The sequence below is a fragment of the Rutilus rutilus genome, assembly GCF_951802725.1.
Source record: "Rutilus rutilus genome assembly, chromosome: 19".
In the NCBI taxonomy this organism is placed as follows: Eukaryota; Metazoa; Chordata; class Actinopteri; order Cypriniformes; family Leuciscidae; genus Rutilus; species Rutilus rutilus.
In genome coordinates, this window is record NC_140232.1 from 2,064,773 (window position 1) to 2,086,767 (window position 21,995).

At 44.2% G+C, this 21,995-nt stretch overlaps 1 protein-coding gene across 1 annotated transcript; it reads right to left on the reverse strand.

The window, feature by feature from the left end:
- Window positions 1-12,838: 12,838 nt before the first annotated feature.
- LOC311278757 (N-acetyllactosaminide beta-1,3-N-acetylglucosaminyltransferase 3-like) lies at window positions 12,839-18,818 on the reverse strand. The gene is made up of 2 exons (XM_084389784.1): window positions 18,705-18,818; window positions 12,839-15,097 (listed from the first exon to the last, which is right to left on the reverse strand). The coding sequence occupies exon 2, from the start codon at window positions 15,087-15,089 to the stop codon at window positions 13,935-13,937; it is 1,155 nt and encodes a 384-aa protein (XP_084245910.1). The 5' UTR covers window positions 15,090-15,097; window positions 18,705-18,818; the 3' UTR covers window positions 12,839-13,934.
- Between the last annotated feature and the right edge of the window lie 3,177 nt (window positions 18,819-21,995).

A 21,995-nucleotide genomic window follows, 5' to 3' on the forward strand; every position in this document is an offset into this window, starting at 1 on the left:
ATATATATATATATAAATATACATACATACATACATACATACGTGGCATAGCCATGATTGTTGATTTGTTGATTTGTTAGTTTAATTGATAGATTGACCAATCAAAATGCAGCTGTTTTCAAACTTGATTTGATTATGTGTCGTGTTGTGCGTAACCTACACTGTCATCTTCGCCTGAGAGTTCATGCGGTGACAATGGCATGTGCGCAAAGTACAATATTATGCTTTTTCAAAAAAAAGTACGGAAAGATGAGCGAGAAGGAGAAAATGTGCCATCTACATCTTACTACGAGGCGACAGCGAGTGAAGCGGCACCTGAGGCTTCTCAGGACACAGAAACGCACAGGCCTATTTCATCACAGTAGCGTAGCAGTGAGACTTCACGACACAGGTCGGCACAGTGCCCAATGACTTGTCTGCTATTGATGAACCGCCTTCACAACCAATGATGACCACATTTCCTATATATATGTGCTGTATTTTCTGAGTATGATGACATCATTGACACATTTTTATAATCGCCGAGCTATGTTAGGCTGTTATGTCTGTTCTGCTGTTAAGCTATATATATTAGTTGCCCCCTCATTTTAAGATGGGAGAGATCACAAAGAGTGTGAACTCAGAGCATGCAGCACGGACAGACGCCAGGCAACACTTCATACATGGAGTCAGAATGTGTCTGAGAGTCAAGCAACTTCATCACCTGAAATGAGTTATATTTTTCCCATAATCCTGTCTAACAGAGTTAATACCTTACAAACTTGCTCAAGAGACTATTACAGTAAGTTTAGATTTGTTCAGGTTACACAATGAATGAGGCTTTCATGCTTCAGCAGAAATGCACAAGCATCATAAAATAATCATAAAAGTCCTTGTGATGAAACAGAGAACCGAATAAGTCCTATTCATGAACAAATCATTTGCTTGTGAACTGAATCAAGCCATTATTTGAAAAGATCTGCCTTAAAAGAACAATCCATTTGTTTTTTGGGGGGGGCTAAATTGTTCACTGAGAACAAATAATTTCTCTTTTTTCCTGTAACTTAAACTTGGGGGAGGAACTCATGATGTGAAGCAGTTAAATGCTTGGCTTGGTTTTCTAAAGCCTATTCATGGTCAAGTGTTAACAAAGAGCCTGCAAAAAGTTCTGACATTATTTTAATTAAAAGTCTATAGTCTAAACTAGTTTTAACCTTGGTTTTGCAGGCTGTACACTTTTGCTAAAATGAAACCCCCAGAGTCTTTAGGGGCTAAGTTCTGAATGGGCTGTTGTCCCTATTGGAATTGTTGTTGGTTTTCTTTAGTATTATTTCTCTCGAATAGGAGTCTATGGCATCCCTGTGAACCCTATGAATAGTAATCTGACCAAATTTGGTGTCTCTAGGACCAACTCTATTGCGCCACCACCAGTATAAAAAATTCATAATTGAAACAGTTTTGAAACAACTTTTGAACTGTATAAGAAATTAAATTTAACGTATACACCTGATTCCTCTCATCATGCTGATCACATTCAACATCTTACATAAGACTCCACCTATTATAGTAGTTTCCAGTTTGAAAAGTACAGTATTCAGTTTTTTTTCCCTATTCTCCTTCAGATTTGGTCTAATCCTTGCAAAAATTGGCTCAGATGATCTTTGGACCGAGCTGACAGAAATTTTGTATTCATATTTTTTCTAATGTTAAAATGTCGTGAACTTAGGGAACACTAAGTGGCGCTAAGTTCAAACTTCTCAGGTACCTTCAGGACATGTTGAGAATGATCCCTGTCTAATTTTGTGCCGATATGTCAAATCGTTTAAAAGATATTGCAATTTATGACAAATTAAATGACAGTCTAACGGTGCGTGTCCACTGGCATGGTGCGAGCGGAGCGGAGCGAGCGTTTTCAATTCATTCCTATGGAAGTCGAGCTTCACGCTCGCGCAGTGCATTTTGGGATTGCCAGCGGACCGGAGAAAGCGTTGAGAGCGACCGAGAGCGTCAAAAAGGTTGGGCAGTTCTCGACTTTATGCAAATATCAAGCGAAAAACGGAGGGCAATAACCAATGTTATAATCGGTGCAATAACCGGTGTGAAAAGTAGGGCAAGGCAAGATTTTGACGTATGTTTCCGACTGTTTGCGAAACTGAGGTGGATTACTGAGATGAAATCACGTGATATTTAAAAAGTCATAGGCTACTTTAAATGCACTTTGCATGCTTTCATCATATGTGTTGAATGGGTGAACAAAACTGTATTAAACTGTCATGTATTAAATGCAGGCTATGAAAATGTATTTAAGTTTGCACAAACATATGGTAATAAACTTTTTCCCGGACTGAGAAATCATGGCTTATGTTTACTTTATGGATAATTTCTTCAAAACAATCATTAGCTAATTAATGCATGTGTAAACAACGCGAAGTTCCCCCTGATAACTTTGTCAGCGGCAACATGGAGGAGAAGTTGATTGTCGCTGTGTCTTCTTTCCCCGTTCTCTATGACACATCCCTTTATTCATATAGAGACACAACAATGAAAACTGACGCATGGAGCAAAGTGGTCCTGGTAGGTTTAAAAGTAATAAAACTGTTTGTGTCCGTGTTAAGTCCTGTTTACAATAGGCTATTGATTTCACATAGGCTATAAGACACATTTTGAACAGTGTCACAATTACAAATTCTTTATTGTATTTTTACACTGTTGGATAAGAACAACAAGCAAAGACTTGTTTTGTTGCTGATTTGGTTCACAACATTTTAATCAATATCACTTGCTTTTAAATGACATAAGACAGTCCCTAACTTTTTTAGTTTACTGTACCTAAACTGAGCTGTTCACATGTGTTAAAAAAATGTGTTAAAATAATGCAAGAAGTAGGATAAAATGATTACTTTTTGATTTTTAAGGTTTTTTTTTTTTTTTTACCTGTTGGATAGGATGTGTTTGCTGAGCTACAGAAATGTTCTAAATAGAACTTACATTTAGCAGATGCTTTTATTCAAAACAACATAATAGAGGCAACAATATTCATACAATTCCAGTTTAAAAAAAAGCTATATTAGGAACTAATTTGAGTAAATAACAATTTTCTTTTAAAGTAACATTCCTAAATTAAGGTACATTTATTTGAGAAGCAAAATAACAATGGATAATAAATGTTGTTTTCTGTGAAACTCATAACATGCATACAAAAAAAAAAAAAAAATGCATGCATTCTGGTAAGAAAAAATACACTTCATTCAAAAAGAAAAAAGTTTATTTGGTCTTATTAAAACAATAAACCTCTGTTCATTTAGAGAAATTGATCTGAAAACAAGACCTATCTTTAATCTTATGTCAAATTGCATCTTAAGTAAATGTATCTTTTGTGGTAAATGTTTCATGACAATTTGACAATTACATTTTTTTGTGTGATTTAACAATTATATTTGTTCATACAATGTTTTTTATATTCACCACATTTAGCTGATGTTTGCAAAAAAAAAATGGAAGGGATTAAGAGATACGTTCAACAAGAACCGAGAGAAGGAGGCTAGCAGGAGTGGAGCGGGGTTAGGGGTTCATAAACACTGGAAATATTCTGCTATTATGAGCTTCTTAACCCCATTCCTGGAGTTCAGGGAGAGCTCAAGTAACATTTCAAGAATCTCTCCACCACTCTACAACCAGTACATCACGTTCGGAGTGCCCAGGCATCCAGTGCAAAGATAGCCTATCCGGCCAGATCACACCAGAATTGCAGGACAGCCAGCGCACTAGAACAGTCAGTTTAATATGGAAAACTGTCCCAGCTCCCCTAACAGTGTGTCTAGCTGGCCAGCTTCACCTGTGCCCTCTCACAGTCAGTGCAGCATCCCCTGCTACAGAATCTGGCAGAAGCACCCAACCAGAGGAATGTGTTGATAGTCAGCCACTAGCCAGCCTGTCTTCCCAACCACAGCCTCAAAGGAAGCGAGTTCGAAAGGACAAAATGTCATCCTTTGAAAAACGGATGCTCTCAGTAGTAGAGAGTGCATCTAGCCCTGCTCCACATTCAGCTCAACATTATGATGAAGATGAGCTCTTTCTAAAGCATTCTCCCGGTCCTCAAAAGGCTCCCGATACAAAAGAGATCAGAGGTCAAATTTAATATGCATCGTCTTCTTTATGAGGCTGAAGTAGAATGTAATAAAGCAGTTTGAGTGTCGCCTAAAAGTAAAAGTAAATACATTTTGGTTTAATCAGATCTACTTATGTTCACATTCAGCCATGGCTTGTCTTTTTTTTATACATTTTTTTATTAGCTGTGGATCTTTGTTTAAAAATGTGACATTTCAATAAATAAATAAATACAATTACTGTGATCATTTCATTTAAATAATTTGTGTCCTATTATAAGTACTTCATCTGCATGACATTACATAGCAGAACTCAGAATAACTAAAGAAAGTAATCCTTAGCATTAGTAATCCTTAACTGAGCATTCTCCTGGTTCTCTTACGAGAGATACTCTCGTACTGCGTAGAATACGCTAGGGGAAAATCCTTTTCCACGAGAATACTGAAGCCAAAAAATTATCCTTTAATTTTGTATTAATGTAAAACGCGTTGCGGCAGCATACAGACATAGGCGAGGCAGCTCGCGCGCCTATTGGCTGGTCTGCTGGCAACTGCTTAAGCCTATCGAGCGAGACCTAGAGTGACGTCAGACCCAATGAGGACCCGCATTATTAGGTCTATAAATACCGCTCGCAGGCATTATTTCTCTGATTTTTCATCCTTCAGCGAAGCAACTCACATCGCTGGATCCGAGAAGAAGCCGCGCTGTTGAAGAAGCACCTCAGCGGGACGAGTCGACGAAGCTGCTGGCCGCGCTGCCTTCATCACCTTCCTGCTGCGCTATCCAGCGCCCATATCCTTTATTGCACTGTGTGTGTGTGTTCGCCGGCGCGACTCACACTGTCTAAAAGAGCTGCGTCTTTTTCAAGATGCCTGCTTGTGGCTCGTGCAAAGCCTCACTCAGCGACGGGGACCGCCATGTCATCTGCGCTTCCTGCCTGGGTCAAGAACATGCAGCTCTCGCGCTCGCTGATGGCGGCTGCCATCACTGCGAGCTGTTGCCATTAGCGACTCTGAGGACTCGCTTGGCACTGTTCAACGAGACTGCGCCCACACCTGCTGTTGTGCCGCGCCGTAAAAAGCGTCGCGCTCAGCGAATCCCGGAGCCCTCTCCCAGCCGTCAAAGCTCGCCGGTGCGCCCGCCTGCTTCTCCGGTTTCATCAGCTTCACTTCCGGACGGACAGCGGCCGCGGTCTGCCGCCGCTTCTGTCGATGACGCTGATGAGATCGACGCGCTGCTACGAGAGGGGGATTCCTGCTCTCTCATAGCATCAGGCAGTGAGGATTGGGCGAGCTCTGAGGATCCCGCCCCCCTGCCCGTGCTTCTTCGGGTAAGAGAGCGAGCATTGAGGCGGAGCTCATGCGCGTGCTCACTCAGGCCACGGCGAGCCTCGGCCTCGAGTGGATTACGCCTGAGCAGCCTGCTCACAACCAGCTGGACGGCTACTTCCTGCCTGGGGAGCGCATTTCACCTGCATCCAAGCCAGCGCCGAGCTTCATGAAGAAGTCGCTAAGTCTTGGGGCTCCCCTTTTTCGGCCAGGACACGATCCTCTGTTTCTTTGGCGTTCTCCGCTGTCGACGACGCAAAGAACAGAGGCTACCACTCCCTACCGCCGGTCGAAGAGGCTATTGCAGCGCACTTATGCCCGCCCTCTGCTGGACGGCGTGCTAAGATGGCGCTGCCCTCAAAAGCCTGCCGCACGACGTCAGCCCTGCTCCGCCGCGCTTTCTCCGCCGCCGGGCAGGCCGCGTCAGCGTTGCACACCATGGCCACGCTCCAGATATACCAGGCCGATCTCCTCCGCCAGCTGGACGAGAGAGGACCTGACGCAATCTGCGTGCCGGACTTGAGGAGCGCTACAGACTTCGCTCTTCGCGCCACCAAGTCAGCAGCACAGGCCATTGGACGGAGCATGGCCTCGCTCACCGTGTCTGAGAGACATCTGTGGCTTACGCTCTCTGACATGACTGAGTCAGAGCGCACCGCGTTCCTCGACGCGCCGCTTTCCCCTGCCGGCCTCTTCGGAACCTCGGTCAAAGACTTCGCCGATAGGTTCGCTGAGGTACAGAAAGCGACCCAGGCCATGAGGCACTTCCTCCCGAAGCGCTCCGGTTCTGCAGCAGGCTGTGCGAAACCGTCTGCTCAGAGCTCACAGCCTAAGCCTCCGCCCGCCGCCTCCTCTTCTCAACGCCGCCAAACCCAGAGCTCGAGACCGCGCTCTCGCTCATCCGGCCGCCGCCCCGCCCCGCGTGGCCCGCGGCAGAAGATTGCGTTGAAGCCAGAGGCCCCGAAATCGTCCTAGCACGCCTAGGAAAGCGACGGTGTCCAAGTCCCGCTGCGGCCGGACTTCCACCAAAGCTTGCCGCTCGTCCAGTTCCAGGAAATGTGACTGGTCCAGCGTATTTAGCAGCCAACAAGCCGGTTCCATTACCCGCTTGCCTGCACACAAAAGCCGTTTTTACGGCTACCCAGATAAATCCCTTAAAGAGTGTATTTTCTGGTGTCCCGGCCACGGCCGACGTTGTTTCATGTGTAGAAAAAATGCCCACTACTCAGTGCCCATTCCTACACACAAGCACAGCCCTTCACACAGGGCCCGCGCACATAAAATCGACTCAGATCGATTGCGCTTCAAATGTAGCAAAGGTGCCCACTACCCAGTGCCCACAAACGCTACTTCCCACATGTCTCACGGTCCCTGTAAATACAGGACCAGTATGCATATGCTCTGCTCACGCGAGCAATGCTGTAAAGGTGGTGTATGTGCCCGCTGCTCTGCGCCCACGCCCACACACAGACATGAAACTAGCCCAGCCCTCCTCCTCTCAGCTAAACACTGCGGAGGAGTCGAGCGCGGGCATTCTGCCCGCTGTTATCAGCGCGCCCCCTGCCTCAGATGTCATGAGCGCGACGCTTATGTCTCAGCACACAAAAGCCGCTGTATCGCGAGCCGATCAGAGCGTGCTTCGCATCCAGCCCCTAGCTACTCGCGCACCTGCGTGGGAAAAGCTTCCCGGGGTTTCGAGATGGGTGCTGAACATCATAAAAGAAGGCTATTCGCTGCAGTTTCGCCGACGCCCTCGCCGCTTCATGGCGCGCGTCGAGACCACGGTAGAATCGAAAGTAGCTCATCTACTTCGAGCCGAGATTTTGAAACTGTTGAGCAAAGGGGCTATAGAACCCCTATCTCAAGCTCAAAGCGAAGGGGGGCTTTACAGCAGATACTTCCTAGTGCCCAAAAAAGACGGGGGTCTCAGACCCATACTAGATCTGCAGCAGCTGAACAGAGCGCTTATGAAGCGCCAGTTCAGGATGCTCACAACCAGAAAAATCCTCGCGCACGTCCGCCAGGGGGACTGGTTTGTGTCAATAGATCTAAAGGACGCGTATTTTCAAATACAGATAGCGTCACGTCACAGGCGATTTTTGAGATTCGCCTTCGAGGGCCAGGCATATCAGTACACAGTCCTGCCTTTCGGCTTGTCCCTGGCACCCCGTACATTTACGAAGTGCATGGACGCAGCGCTCGCACCCCTCAGATTACGGGGCATCCGAGTGCTGAACTATCTGGACGACTGGCTGATTCTAGCCCAATCTCACTCAGAGCTCGTAGAGCACAGGACCATTTTACTCGATCACCTCGAGAATCTCGGTCTCGCAGTGAACTGGGAAAAGAGCTCGCTTTTCCCCAGACAGATTATATATTTTCTGGGAATAGAGCTGAACTCGCTGCTAATGACAGCACGCCTGTCATCTCAGCGCACACTGGACATTCGGCGCGCAGCCGGCTCGTTCCGCTGCGGCGCGATAGTCCCTCTCAAAGCCTTTCAAAGGATGCTCGGTCTGATGGCCTCAGCATTTTCAGTTCTCCAGTTGGGCCTTCTGCGCATGCGCCCACTGCAGTTCTGGCTCAGAAAGAGAGTACCACGCACAGCGTGGGCCTCCGGTCGGCTTCGCGTCAAGGTCAATCAAGCATGCATTGCAGCTTTGAAACCTTGGGAGGCAAAAGACTGGTACCAATCAGGTGTAAGCCTGGGGACTTCCTCGAGAGTGATGGTGGTGTCCACGGACGCATCCACCTCGGGATGGGGAGCGCTGCTCGAGGGCAGACCGCTTTTTGGCCAATGGTCAAAGCAGGAGAAGCTCTTACATATCAACTGCCTCGAAATGTTGGCAGTGAGCAAAGCGCTCACGCGCTTTTGTCCCCTCATAAAGGGACACCACGTGCTAATACGTTCAGACAACGTCTCAGTGGTGTCCTACATAAATCGCCAGGGCGGCCTCAGGTCCCTGACTCTGTACAGGCTAACCAGGCGCCTCCTGATATGGGCCCGCAGCAACCTGCCCTCGCTGAGAGCAGCGCACGTGCCAGGGCTCCTAAATATAGGACCAGACAGACTGTCCAGGAACCTGGTTCCGACAGGAGAATGGTCTTTGCACCCACAGACAGTCCAGCTGCTGTGGAAGAAATTCGGCAGAGCGGAAGTAGACCTGTTCGCGTCTCAGGAAAACGCTCACTGTCCAGAATTTTTCTCGCAGAGCAAGGACGCGCTGACCCACGAGTGGCCTCGCCGTCCTCTCTACGCTTTTCCCCCCGTCTCCCTCCTGACTCAGGTGGTAGAACGGGTCAGGGAAGAAGGATGCTCAGTGCTGCTTGTAGCCCCACTTTGGATGAGCCAACCTTGGTTCCCAATTGTGATGCAGTTAGCAAGCACCGCCCCGTGGCCAGTGCCTCTGAGGAGGGATCTCCTCTCTCAAGCCAACGGCTCGATTTGGCATCCTCACCCAGAGCTGTGGTCCCTCCATGTGTGGGCCATCAACGGGTACCCGCTGACCTCCCACAGGGAGTGTTAAACACTATCACACAGGCCAGAGCTCCATCTACGCGACGTCTCTATGCCTCAAAATGGTCAGTGTTCTCTAGCTGGTGCACAGCTCGTGGTGTGTCACCCCTGCATTGCGGTGTGACGGAGGTTCTCTCCTTCCTACAGGAGCTGTTGGATAAGGGCAGGTCCCCTTCCACGCTCAAAGTCTATGTAGCGGCCATAGCAGTGTTCTCTTCGACCACGCTCGGCCAGTCTATTGGAAGGAACGATTTAGTCATTCGCTTCCTTCGAGGAGCTAAGAGACTGAATCCTCCCAGACCTCCCACAGTCCCTATATGGGACCTTTCTACGGTACTGGAAGCCATGAAAGGTCATCCATTTGAGCCCTTGCAGGAGATTGATCTTAAACACCTGTCTTTCAAGACGGCGTTTCTTCTGGCTCTCGCTTCAGTGAAGCGCATAGGGGACTTACACGCGCTCTCAGTAAGCGCGACGTGCATGGAATTTGGGCCGAATGACTCTAGAGTTATACTCAAACCTAAGCACGGTTATGTTCCTAAATCCCTCAATACACCGTTCAGAGCACAGGTCATTTCCCTGTCTGCCCTGCCGGTCACTGAAGGAAATATGGACGAAAGCTCCCTTTGCCCAGTCAGGGCGTTAAGAGCTTATGTGTCTCGCTCGTCTGTTTTCAGACAGACGGAGCAGCTCTTTGTTTCGTTCAGCGGGCGTTCTAAGGGACTAGCCGCTTCGAAACAGACCCTATCCAGATGGGTAGTGGACGCAATAGCGCTAGCTTACACAACCAAGGGCATGCAGTGCCCGCTGGGTGTCAAAGCGCACTCCACGAGAAGCATGGCTTCATCGTGGGCATGGTCAAGTGGGATTGCCTTGCAAGATATTTGTATGGCGGCAGGCTGGGCCTCTCCGTCTACATTTATAAGGTTTTACAACCTAGAGGTTCCCGCACTACAGGCCAGACTACTGTCGGTCTAGTATGGCCAAAATCTCATAACTGGCGCTGTCAGTTATGCAGCTATTGAGTATTGCAATCCTTGCTCTATGCTGCTATAAGGAAGATAGTGCCCCCCCCCCCTCTCTTCCAGGATTCCCTGTGAGTCCCCTGGGTGATTATGTACTGTATGAACTCCGGGCTGTCGCCCTTGAGTCTATAGTATCAGATCCCAGCACGCACGGCGTTTTACAGTAGGTTCCCCTAGCGTATTCTACGCAGTACGAGAGTATCTCTCGTAAGAGAACGTACTCGGTTACTAACGTAACCTCGGTTCTCTCTAGAGAGAGGAACGAGTACTGCGTATCCTGCCGTGCCTGCACGCGCTCTGGTTGCTTCGACTATGAAAAACCAGACAATGTCGTCTCTGCAGGCAAAGGGGAAAACCCTAAAGCCAGATCCAGCCTCGACAACATTCTCCACACCTTGCTCTTCCTCATCCTCATCCTCTTCCTGCTTGTTCACCTCCTCTTACTCATCCTCTTCCTTCTCTCCCTCTTACATTGTTTCCATCCATTGTTGGTATCAACATTCAGTGTAACATTTTAAGTAAATGTTGGGACTCTGAACTGACTTGTATTATGTACAGTTGGTTTAGTCACATCATTAGAAATAAGTGTGAACAATTTTGAGTCGTTGTGTGTAAACGATGACAACTGTGTTGCAGTTGTGTTTAACTTTCGTCTACCTGTGTTTAGCATTTTGAAACATAAGTGCATCACAGTGCAAAATGTGTTTAGAGTTTTGAAAAAAGAGTGAATGAGATTTGCAAACAGTGTTGTAACTACCTGAACTTGTTTAATGTTTTACAGAAAGATTGATTTATTCGACAGATTGGTTTAGACTATTGAGAATTTGGTTCAGAGAATGGGATTTAGTGTTTTAGCAATTCAGAAAAACTGTAATATAAAAACTGAGTACATTGGTGTTGTTGAATATAACGGCTTGAAAAAACATAATATAAAAGTGAAACTTTGGTAGTAAGAATAAATGATCAAAAAAAGGAGATCAAACAGAAGAAATGTTTCAGAACATAAGTGTTTGGAATGACATGAGAATTATTAAAGATATAGAAGTATTTATGTCTGTGGGAAGTACTTCCTTTACACATGAAAATAATGTATGCTTTTCAATTACAACCCCATTTCCAGAAAAGTTGGGACATTTTGTTAAATGCAATAAAATTAAGAATCTATGATTTATTAATTATCTTTAACCTTTATTAAACTGACAAAAGTACAAAGAAAATATTTTCAATGTTTTCACTGACCAAATGAATTGTATTTTGTACATATACACACATTTTTAATTTGATGGCTGCAACACACTCCAAATAATTTGGGACTGAGGCATGTTTGCAACTGTGTCACATTACATTTCCTTTTAATTACACTTTTTAATAGTTTGTGAATTGAGGATAATCATTTTTGAAGTTTGCAAGTTGAATTTTTGCCCAATCTCTTCTGATATAATACATATGCTCAACAGTCCATGGTCATTGTTGTCTGATTCTCCTTTTCATGATGGGTCATACATTTTCAGTAAGAGACAGCTCTGGTCTGCAGGCATCAGACACATCTCTTCTACGGTGCAGAGTGTCTAGAAACCACTCAGTTTTAGCATGTGCAGAATGAGGCCTGGAATTGTCTTGCTTCCCAGGAAAGATGTCACCTTGATGGCAGTTAATGTCTCTGTACAACCCAAATATATGCCTCCATGTCAGCGAAACCTTCACACAAATGCAAGTCCCACATGCTGTTTGCACTGATGCACCTCCATACAATGATATGTTTGCTTCATTCAGTGCCATCTGAGGGCACAAAGGTCTTCTGCCTTGCCTTGCCCTACACAGACTGATATTTCTCTGGATTCCCTGAATCTTTTCACAATATGTGTGGTAGATGGTGAAACACATAAATACTTGTAACATACTAATTGTGATTTTTCAATTGTTTGACGATTCTCTCATGGTATTTTGCACAAAGTGGTGAGCTGACCCATCTTTGCTTACAAATAGCCTCACCTATTACCAGTTCACCTACTTATTGTGGACTGTTTCAAAACACTTTAACTTTGATAATCTTTTCACTTTTAGTTTGCCACGTCAAGAAGTATTTGAGGGTGGGGTTTGGGGGGGTTAGTGCGCGTACACATGAAGGGGGTGTGGAGGAGAGAGAAGCATGAAGAGGGAAGTTTGAATTATGGCCGACACACTAGTCGACCAAAGAGACGACGTTCCGATGGACAAATTGCAAAGAAGAGAGACAAGGATAAGGAACACGCGAAGTCCCGAATTTACATCGGAAAAACCCTCGAAAGGTGGCAAGAACTCTGCCGGCATAATACAACATATATGTTTATAGCAGCTAGCGATCAATCTCTTTTGTAAGTTAAATGTTCACGCAAATTCACAGTAGGGCGACAATTTGTGTGAATGATGTTTTCACACTGTTTGTTATGAATTTGAATGTTCATTTATAGGCTATTGACAACTTTGACTAAATTAAAGGAGGAGGGAGGAGGAGGGAGGGGAGGAGGGAGGAGACGGGATGAGGAGGAGGAGGGAGGAGACGGGATGAGGAGGAGGGAGGAGATGGGATGAGGAGGAGGGAGGAGAGGAGGGAGGAGGAGGAGGAGGAGGAGGGAGGAGGAGGGAGGAGGAGGGAGGGGAGGGGAGGGGAGGAGGAGGGAGGGGAGGGGAGGGGAGGAGGAGGGAGGGGAGGGGAGGGGAGGAGGAGGGAGGGGAGGAGGAGGAGGAGGGAGGAGGAGGGAGGGGAGGAGGAGGAGGAGGGAGGAGGGAGGAGGGAGGGGAGGAGGGAGGAGATGGGATGAGGAGGAGGAGGGAGGGGAGGAGGGAGGAAATGGGATGAGGGAGGAGGAGGAGGGAGGAGGAGGAGGGAGGAGGAGGGAGGAGGAGGGAGGGGAGGAGGGAGGAGACGGGATGAGGAAGAGGGAGGGTCTTGCTAACCTCCGTTTTGTTTGACAACAATTCGAATGTCAACAAGAAGTTACGACTCCCGGGATCGCTTAGAGCACCTTTAACTAATCGATACTAAATCAATATGAAAAGTACAAGTAATTTTATAAATAACAGCACAGCTGGTTATGACAATGGTAAGGTGCTGCTGTAAACTCAAGCTAGGGAACTGCTCTGAATGATTCAGTGAGTGAGTGAGTCCTACTTCAGTGGATCTCTAGTGCATAAAACAACAAAGCAAACTGAGAATAAAGATACATCTACTCAACAACATGAAAAAATTCAAATGATACAGCATTTTATAACTATTTGACCCTTGAAGTTGGTATTCGCCTTTTATTAATACAAACATTTCTAGAGAACCAGAGAGTTGTCCCATTAACAAACTTTATCACATGTCAAATCGTAGCCTATCAAAATAATTGATGTCCTATTTATAATTTGAAAACACACATTAAAGCTTACTTGAACAGACACTTCTCTTTAAAAAGACTTATTCGTGGTCCAGTAAATCTTGCGATTCAGATTCGTGATTCACGAAATGAATAATTCAGATGAACCATCTGAATTTGCGAACCGCTTTGATTCAAAAGAACTGAAATGATGGAGAGATTCTATCCTGCTGTACTTTGTTACAGTTCAGCACCATACATCTAAAACCATTCAGAGGTGTAAAAACCTTAATTTGATTTTGCAGCAATCATTTAATGCATAGAGTATGCCACTTCATATTACACTTAATTAACTATCCTGATAAAATTAGATTTAAAAAGGGAAAGATATAGCTTTCTATCTCCATAAGCACTCTCTAATCATTTAAAACAAAAGAATAAAGACCATAAAGAGTCAACAACCATTTTCATTTCCGTTAAAGTGCAATACAATACACCAAATCATTTTCTTGAGAAGTGACATGGTAAAACATGGTGAAGAAAAAAGTTAATTTATTGATTAAAAACAAAATTGATTACATAAATTCCAGCAAGCTATTGCGTTTCCCTTTAAAATGAACCACACATCATGTTATGTTGTTTATGGGCTTCTCTGAAGAGAGGAATTCATTTTTCCACATTGCAAACGTGGGTTTTGTATTTCATCCCACATCACAAAAATCATGTGCGGCAGAAATCTGTGGACTAAAATGATTTCTCTGTAATAGCAAGGGTGAAATGTGTCAACGTTCTCAGCTGGGACATGAAGACCAGCGGTTCTTACACCAAAGTGGGATGTGGGTTTGAGACCAGCCTTTTCCAAACACATTCCCATGTAAACATCATCAATGGGCAATATAATTAAAGAGTGAGACACGTTGTAGATTGTTCTGGCCGTGAAGCCTGAGAGAAGAAAGCCTCCTCCACCACAGTAAGGAGGATAGCTCTCAGACTCCTGAACCTGCACGGGGACAAAGTATTTACTTGAAGAGTGTCGAATAGGCCCTACGTTCTGGATGAGGTGCCCGGTAAAGAGATGTTTACTTCCATCGTTGTCCTCTTGGCCTTGAAGATACTCAACCATGTTAAACGTATTGGCAAAGATGTCATCGTCCCCGTTTAAGAGAAATCTAGCCTGTGGGCACCATCTTTCCATCCACTCTAAGAAAAGGATCTGCTTCAGTGTGAGGTTAAAGAAAGAATCATTGAAGTCCCACTGTAAAATGTCCTTGTTCTCATTGTTCTCCAGCTTCAATAGCTTATTCAACCTGCTCTTCTCAAAGCCAGTTTTAGTTTGTCCGACTATGAAGACTCTACGGATCCACACACCTTTGTGCAGTCGTTCCTTAGCCCATGTTTTCCGCAGGACTTCTCGCCGCTCATAGTTTTCTGGAGAACTCTTGATGACCAGCAGAAGGAAGACATCTGCAGAGTTCAGGGGTCCGCCACACTTATTAGGCAGGTCGAGCAGCATGGGAAAATTCCTACAGTGTCGGTAAAGCAAGAAATCTTGGATATGACCTGGCAGAGTAGAAAATCCAGTCACATTATAAGCCGACATATTCTGCTGACAGCGTGAAGACAAAGGCTGGACAATTTTAGATCTGGGCAAGTGGATTTGATGACGGAGCATCTCATATGTGTCTTTGCTATTTGATATAACGTCGTCTTCAGTGTCGTTTTTGTTCATAATAATGAAGAGACACACAGCACCTGTGAGAATTAATGCTATTTTCTCTGCTTTTTTCATTCTCATCTTCGCACCTGTTTAGGAAAAGAGACACAATTCACAGTATGAACACAAAAGTTCTCTCAATAAGGATTTTCCTGACCTAATAGACTAGTTGCACGTGGCCGCCATTTTGGATTTCGGATCAGCGAGTGTGCGGTTAGACACTTCCGGTTTCGCATTACGCCTAGTGCAGGGAGCCGAAGAAAGCCGAAAATTATCTTTTATAGTTGCTTATAGAATCAATTATAACTTAAAATACTACTAAGATCCATATTCCTATCACACGAGCCAACGGTAATTAAATGCACGGATGCATAGTCAGATTAATGAATGAAATACAACTGTTCATGAACAGAAGATGATTTGACTCATGCAGTAATAGAAAGCATAGAAACACACAAGTTAAATACACTTGAAAATTATATGCATTTAAACATTTGGTCGGGTTGAAGTCCTCCCTCCGGATCTTCTGCATCCACTCAGCCCGACGGGGAATGCATGAACGCTGACTTCTCTGTTGTAGCGTGACGAAACGGTACATAGCGGCACACAACGATGAAGTGCTGAGGCTGTCACCCTCTGAAAGGCAAGTCGCCTCTCTTGAATCCTAAAAACACTCATTGTGAAAAAATATCTCTGTGGTAATGGAGCTCGGTCGCTGGAAGTTCTGGCCCACACACTCAAGTTCGAACGTCAACGGTCGCCGTGCACGTAGCGAATTACAAAATACTAACTCGAGGCTGTCCATGAAACTGAATTAATTAAATTAATGATATATATATATATATATAAGGATGCACGGTATCGGGCCCGATACTGAGCTCATGTACTTGTACTCATAAAAATGCTCAGATACAAACAACCAATACCAGGCAGATTGTAAACAGTGTTTGTGTCCAGACAAAGAAACACTGACAACACAGGGTATATAATGGGGACAAAAAAGAAGACTGTCTATTAAGTAAATGTATCTTATTAGTGGAATATTAAACGAAATAGTAACGTCTATAGCCGTGATACGCACAGCGCAGAGAGAGAGAGAGAGAGAGAGCGCGCTTCTGTTGAATGCTTTTGATTGCTGATCACTCAGCACGTGTTATTTGGATTCAAACTAAATCGTATATGTAAGTAAAACATGAACTGTTACCTGATTTATGTATTATGGGTGGTTCCCGAATCTCTACATTATTACAGGACGTTTGCAGGTCAAGAAGTTCCATGGACGAAACATCCAAAGTGACCGCTCCGAAAACCAACGTCTTGATAGACAGCGCGCAAATACTGAATTGAATTGTCTCACGTCTTGCACTTGTACTAGTGACGAATTCACACAAGTTTATGTAAAAACGCCCGTCTTGGCGAGTATCCCAGTAAACAAAGTTGGTTATATCTCAAGTGAACATAGACAATCCGTGTGAAATGCAGTGAAAATACAGGTATCGGTATCAGTATCGACAAGTACCAAAAATGGGAGTATCGGTATCGGACTCGTTCTGGAAAAAGTGGTATCGATGCATCCCTAATAATATATATATCTATATATATATATATAATCATTATTACTATGATTATATAATGTGTAGATGTGTATTTTTATTTTTTTGGTTGCTGTTTGGAATAATATATTGTGTATATAAAATATCTACTTTTGTGTTCTACTGAAGGGGTTTGGATTAACAGTCCCACTTTTATTATATCATGAATTGAAAATCATTACAGTTAGAAGTTATATTTTGTAGAAAGAGATTTTTTCATTTTGAACTTTATTCTTATTCATGTTATTCTGCCCTTATAATGACAGCTGTATGAGACATGTCTAATGTCAACAACGCATATGCATACTTAATGTGTGTGTTTTTGTTGTTATTGTTTTTGGTATTTGCAATTTTCTGTAATGTTAACCTATTCAAAACTTGTGGGAAAGGCATCAACTGATTGTCCATATGACTATACATACGATGTTTCTCTATCCGAAGCTATCGTTCAAGGCTGGATCCTCTTACTCGTTTTTCTAGGCCTATACGGAAGTGTTGAGAACTTTGTTTTCAGTGAACTGTCTGTCAACTGACTGAACTGATTGACTCTAACTGTAATCCGAGATCAAGTCAGGTTTGCAACAACATGAGGGTTTTCAGAATTACAGAACACACCTTAATGTCCTTAAAGTTGATCATCTGTCTCATATTCAATTGCATGCAGACCTTTGGTTTGAGGAATGTTGGAACTCAACAATAAAAATGCTCAAGCAAACAATAGCACACAAGAGAACCTCAGCATTTCCAGTTTCCAACATTAAAGGTTTACAGGGCACATTTTGGGAACATTACAGGCCAAACATTCAGTTTTGCTTATCATCAATAATCCTAAATTTGTTTTGGGAAAACATAACACTGTTATAAATTATGGAAGCTAGCAGCCAATAACTAATTTGCTCTTCATGCTTGGTTTTGGATTCTCTATTATGTATAACTCTCTTAAATGTTTTAATTTTTTCTCCCACGATGAAAAAGCATGAATGCAGTATAATTTTCCCAGTCTCTAGATAGATAGGTTATATTTTCCCGTAAGGTGTGTGTATATTTATAAACATATTCAGCTATGAAAAAAATAAAATAATAAGAGACCACTACAACATTAGCAATCTAGACAATTACAATAATATAAAGTTTGTAAATCCTTAATGAATAGCTAGTTATTTAAAATTGATTAAAAATGTATTAAATATGCAGGGATTGACTTGGTGTGTACTTAGTGTAGAACTGTATTGTTCATGCCCACCCTAGTATACAAACAATATCTATTAAATTATAATTTTTTATAATAAGTGGCTGAGCCCTCCTAATATTGAAATCCTAGCATCGCCCCTGCTATATTTATTAAGACAGGCTTAACATAGTGGCTCTGTTTATGCAACTGGTCATATTGACAACAGACAAACTGGGAAGGTTAACTAGGTTTAAATTAATGTAAAAAAAAAAAAGAAAAAAGGTATAAATCATTTCTATCGACCTGAAAATCAGATTAATGCATTCCAGAGAGCTGTGTAGCCTAAGTGTGGAAAATCCACCATTCTCCTTCTGTTTAACTGGAAACACTATTTTGGCATACAGGCTATATTTAAATAACATCTTAATTTTTAGGTATTTGAATGACATACTTAGTTAATCAATCATTTGCTCAGAAATGCATTTTTAAAGGACTCTCTAGGCTAACTGTAAATAATGATTAAAGAAAGCTTTCTTCTAGAATTTTCAGTTAAAGGTAGATAAATGTGGCTACAACACATCATTAAAACAGCATTACTGTAGAGTAGTTTGAGAAGCAATGGATTGCAGAAGTAAAATCGTTTAGGAGGAAGTAAAAAAAACCAAAAAAAAACCTGTTGCACTTCAGTGTCCGAATTCTATCGAAATGTAATTAGTATTATTTTTTGGTCTATTAATGTCATAGAGGCAACCGTAGTTTTTACCTCTCATTTACAAAACTGTTTCGTTCAATAAGACACACGCTAGCCTACATAAAATTAAGAATAGTCCTAATTAGATTTAGCTATAAATCAGTAACAGTAGCATACATTCTTGTTGTCGCATTGAGTAAATAGTTTAGACATCTAAACGACAGAAACCATATTTATCTTACCTGATCTTTAACTTCTTCGGATACCGTCTAAACAAGTAAGTCTGTTTTAGGTTTTGTTCATTGTCAACAACCATCCCCAGCCTGTATTCACTGCTCAAACTCTCTCCTCCTAACAAGGAAATAAACAGGAGCCTCTGTGGTACTGCTGTCTCTAGAGGAAAGTGTCTCTAACCTGGTGTGCTGCCTACCTAGACAGCATGATGACCAACACCATCAATATCATATATATATAAATATATATATAAATGTAGTTGAAAAACGGTTTCTTTCCATTTAACATATAGGCTACATGCAAGAATCATACCATAATATTATTCAATTTTAATATATATATATTTTTTTTTTACAAATTATTTGATTTCTTCTGAGACTAACAAAGCAGCACATATTTCTGACTGTTTTTGCAAATATATATATTATTTATATTAATATTATAGGCCAAAATAATTTAAACAACTCTATGTTGTTATTCCAAGAAACACACACACACACACATTTCTTTTAAAACATGACTGTTCTATGCATCGTGTACTAACGTATAAAAAAACATACATGCCTTTGCTCAAGGACAGTAAAACAATCTCAAATAAAGTGATTTCAGTAAATTCAGCATGTAATATTGGTCCTGGAACAAGAATCTTGTTGATTCAGGAACATGTGGAACTAGGGGAAATTTGTTTCTACTAAAGTGAATGCAAGTAAAGTTACACAAAGAGGATGTGTAACAGGAACAATAGACTCCCCCCTTAAAGGGCCCCAAAAGTGAGACAGTAAATTGAAAATCAAATAGGAGATGCTTCAGTAGAATACTTCCACCAAAACTACCAGCTCGCTCAGTTCCAGAAAATGTGACTGTTCCAGCTTATTTAGCAGTAAACAAGTCGGTAACACAGCCCGCTTGCCTGCTTACAAATGCCGTTTTCACGGCAACCCAGATGTATCCCTCAAAGAGTGTATTTCCTGGTATTCCGGCCATGGCCGATGGTGTTATGAGTGTAGAAAAAATGCCCACTATCACGTGCTCATTCCTACACACAAACACTGCTCATCATGCAGAGCTCGCGCTCATAAAATCGACTCAGGTCGATTGCGCATTAAATGTAGTGAATGTGCCCACAACTCAGTGCCCACAAACACTGCACACTGCATGTCTTCCGGTTTCTGTAAAAACGAAACCAAAACACACACGGTCACAGACCAAAAGTGTATTCAGTGCTTCTCATGTGCCCGCTGTGTCGCGCCCACATGCACTCACAGACATGTCAAACCCCGAGGGGTTTCGCCCGCTCGCCTTCTCTCAGCTACTCGCTACAACAGAGTTAAGCGCGAGCAGGCTGCCTGCTGTCATCAGCGCGCCCCCCGCCTCGACTGCCGCAAGCACGGCACCTATGTCTCAGCACATAAGAGCTCTTCAGCCGCCACAATGTCACGGCCAGAGCGCAGATTTCATTCAACCCCTAGCTATTCATGCGGATGCATGGGCACAGCTTCCCGGGGTATCAGAATGGGTGCTGAACATTATAAAAAGAGGCTATTCGCTACAGTTTGCTCAACGCCCTCGCCGTTGCGAGGCGCGAATCGAAACTACGGTAAAGAAGGAAGTAGCACATCTACTTCGAGCCGAGATAGCGAAACTTTTGAGCAAAGGGGCCATAGAACCCCTATCTCAAGCTCAGAGCGAAGGGGGCTTGTACAGCAGATATTTCCTGGTACCGAAAAAAGACGGGGGTCTCAGACCCATTCTAGATCTAAGACGCCTGAACAGAGCGCTTTCAAAGCGCCCTTTCAGAATGATCACTACCAGACAAATCCTCTCGCAAATTCGCCAGGGGGACTGGTTTGCGTCGATAGATCTGAAAGACGCGTATTTCCAAATACAAATAGCGTCTCGTCACAGGCGATTTTTGAGATTCGCCTTCGAGGGCCAGGCATATCAGTATACAGTCCTACCGTTCGGCCTGTCTTTAGCACCCCGTACGTTCACGAAGTGCATGGACGCGGTCCTCGCTCTCCTGAAAATTCGGGGGATGCGAGTTTTGAACTACTTGGACGATTGGCTAGTTCTGGCTCAGTCTCGTACAGAGCTCATAGAACACATGACCATTTTACTCGAGCACCTCGAGAAATTAGGTCTCAAAGTCAATTGGGCGAAGAGTTTGCTGTCTCCCAGTCAGAAAATATATTTTCTGGGCACAGACCTGAACTCGCTGTCTATGACAGCTCAGTTATCGCCACAACGCAGACTGGCCGTTCAGCGCATGACGGAAAGCTTCCGCTGCGGCGCTGTGGTCCCGCTCAAACAGTTTCAAAGGATGCTGGGCCTCATGGCCGCAGCATCGCCAGTGCTTCAGCTGGGCCTCCTTCGGATGCGCCCACTTCAGTTCTGGCTGCAAGCGCGTGTGCCGCGCCGAGCGTGGACTTCCGGTCTTTTTCGCCTCAAGGTCGATCAGAAATGCATTTCAGCTCTGAAACCTTGGACGGCGACCGACTGGTACCGGTCAGGAGTAAGCCTGGGGACTTCCTCGAGTGTGAAAGTGGTGTCCACGGACGCCTCCACCTCGGGATAGGGAGCGCTGCTCGAGGGCAGACCGTTCTTTGGCCTATGGTCAGAACGGGAAAAGCTTCTACACATCAACTGCCTGGAAATGATGGCAGTCGACAAAGCGCTCAGGCGCTTCTATCCCCAGATAGCAGGACACCACGTTCTAGTCCGTTCGGACAACATGGCGGTGGTGGCCTTTATAAATCACCAGGGAGGTGTCAGATCCCGAACCCTTCACAGGCTGACGGAACACCTCCTGGTCTGGGCCCAGCACAATTTGCGCTCGCTGAAAGCAGCCCATGTGCCCGGCCACTTGAATTTGGGACCAGACAGACTGTCCAGGAACAATGTTTCAGCAGGAGAATGGTTCCTACATCCACAGACAGTCCAATTGCTGTGGAAGAAGTTCGGCAAAGCGGAAGTAGACCTGTTTGCGTCTCAAGAAAACGCTCACTGCCCGATATACTTCTCCAAGAGCAGGAACGCGCTGGCTCACGTATGGCCCCGCTGCCCGCTCAATGCTTTTCCCCCCATTGCGCTCATACCTCAGGTAGTAGAGCGGATCAGGGAAAACGGATGCTCAGCGCTAATAGTAGCTCCGTTCTGGAAAAACCAGGTTTGGTTCCCAGTTCTGATGCAGCTAGCGAGCTCTGCCCCATGGCCAATACCTCTGAGGAGAGACCTCCTCACCCAAGCCAAGGGCTCGATTTGGCATCCTCGCCCGGAGCTTTGGGCCCTACACGTGTGGG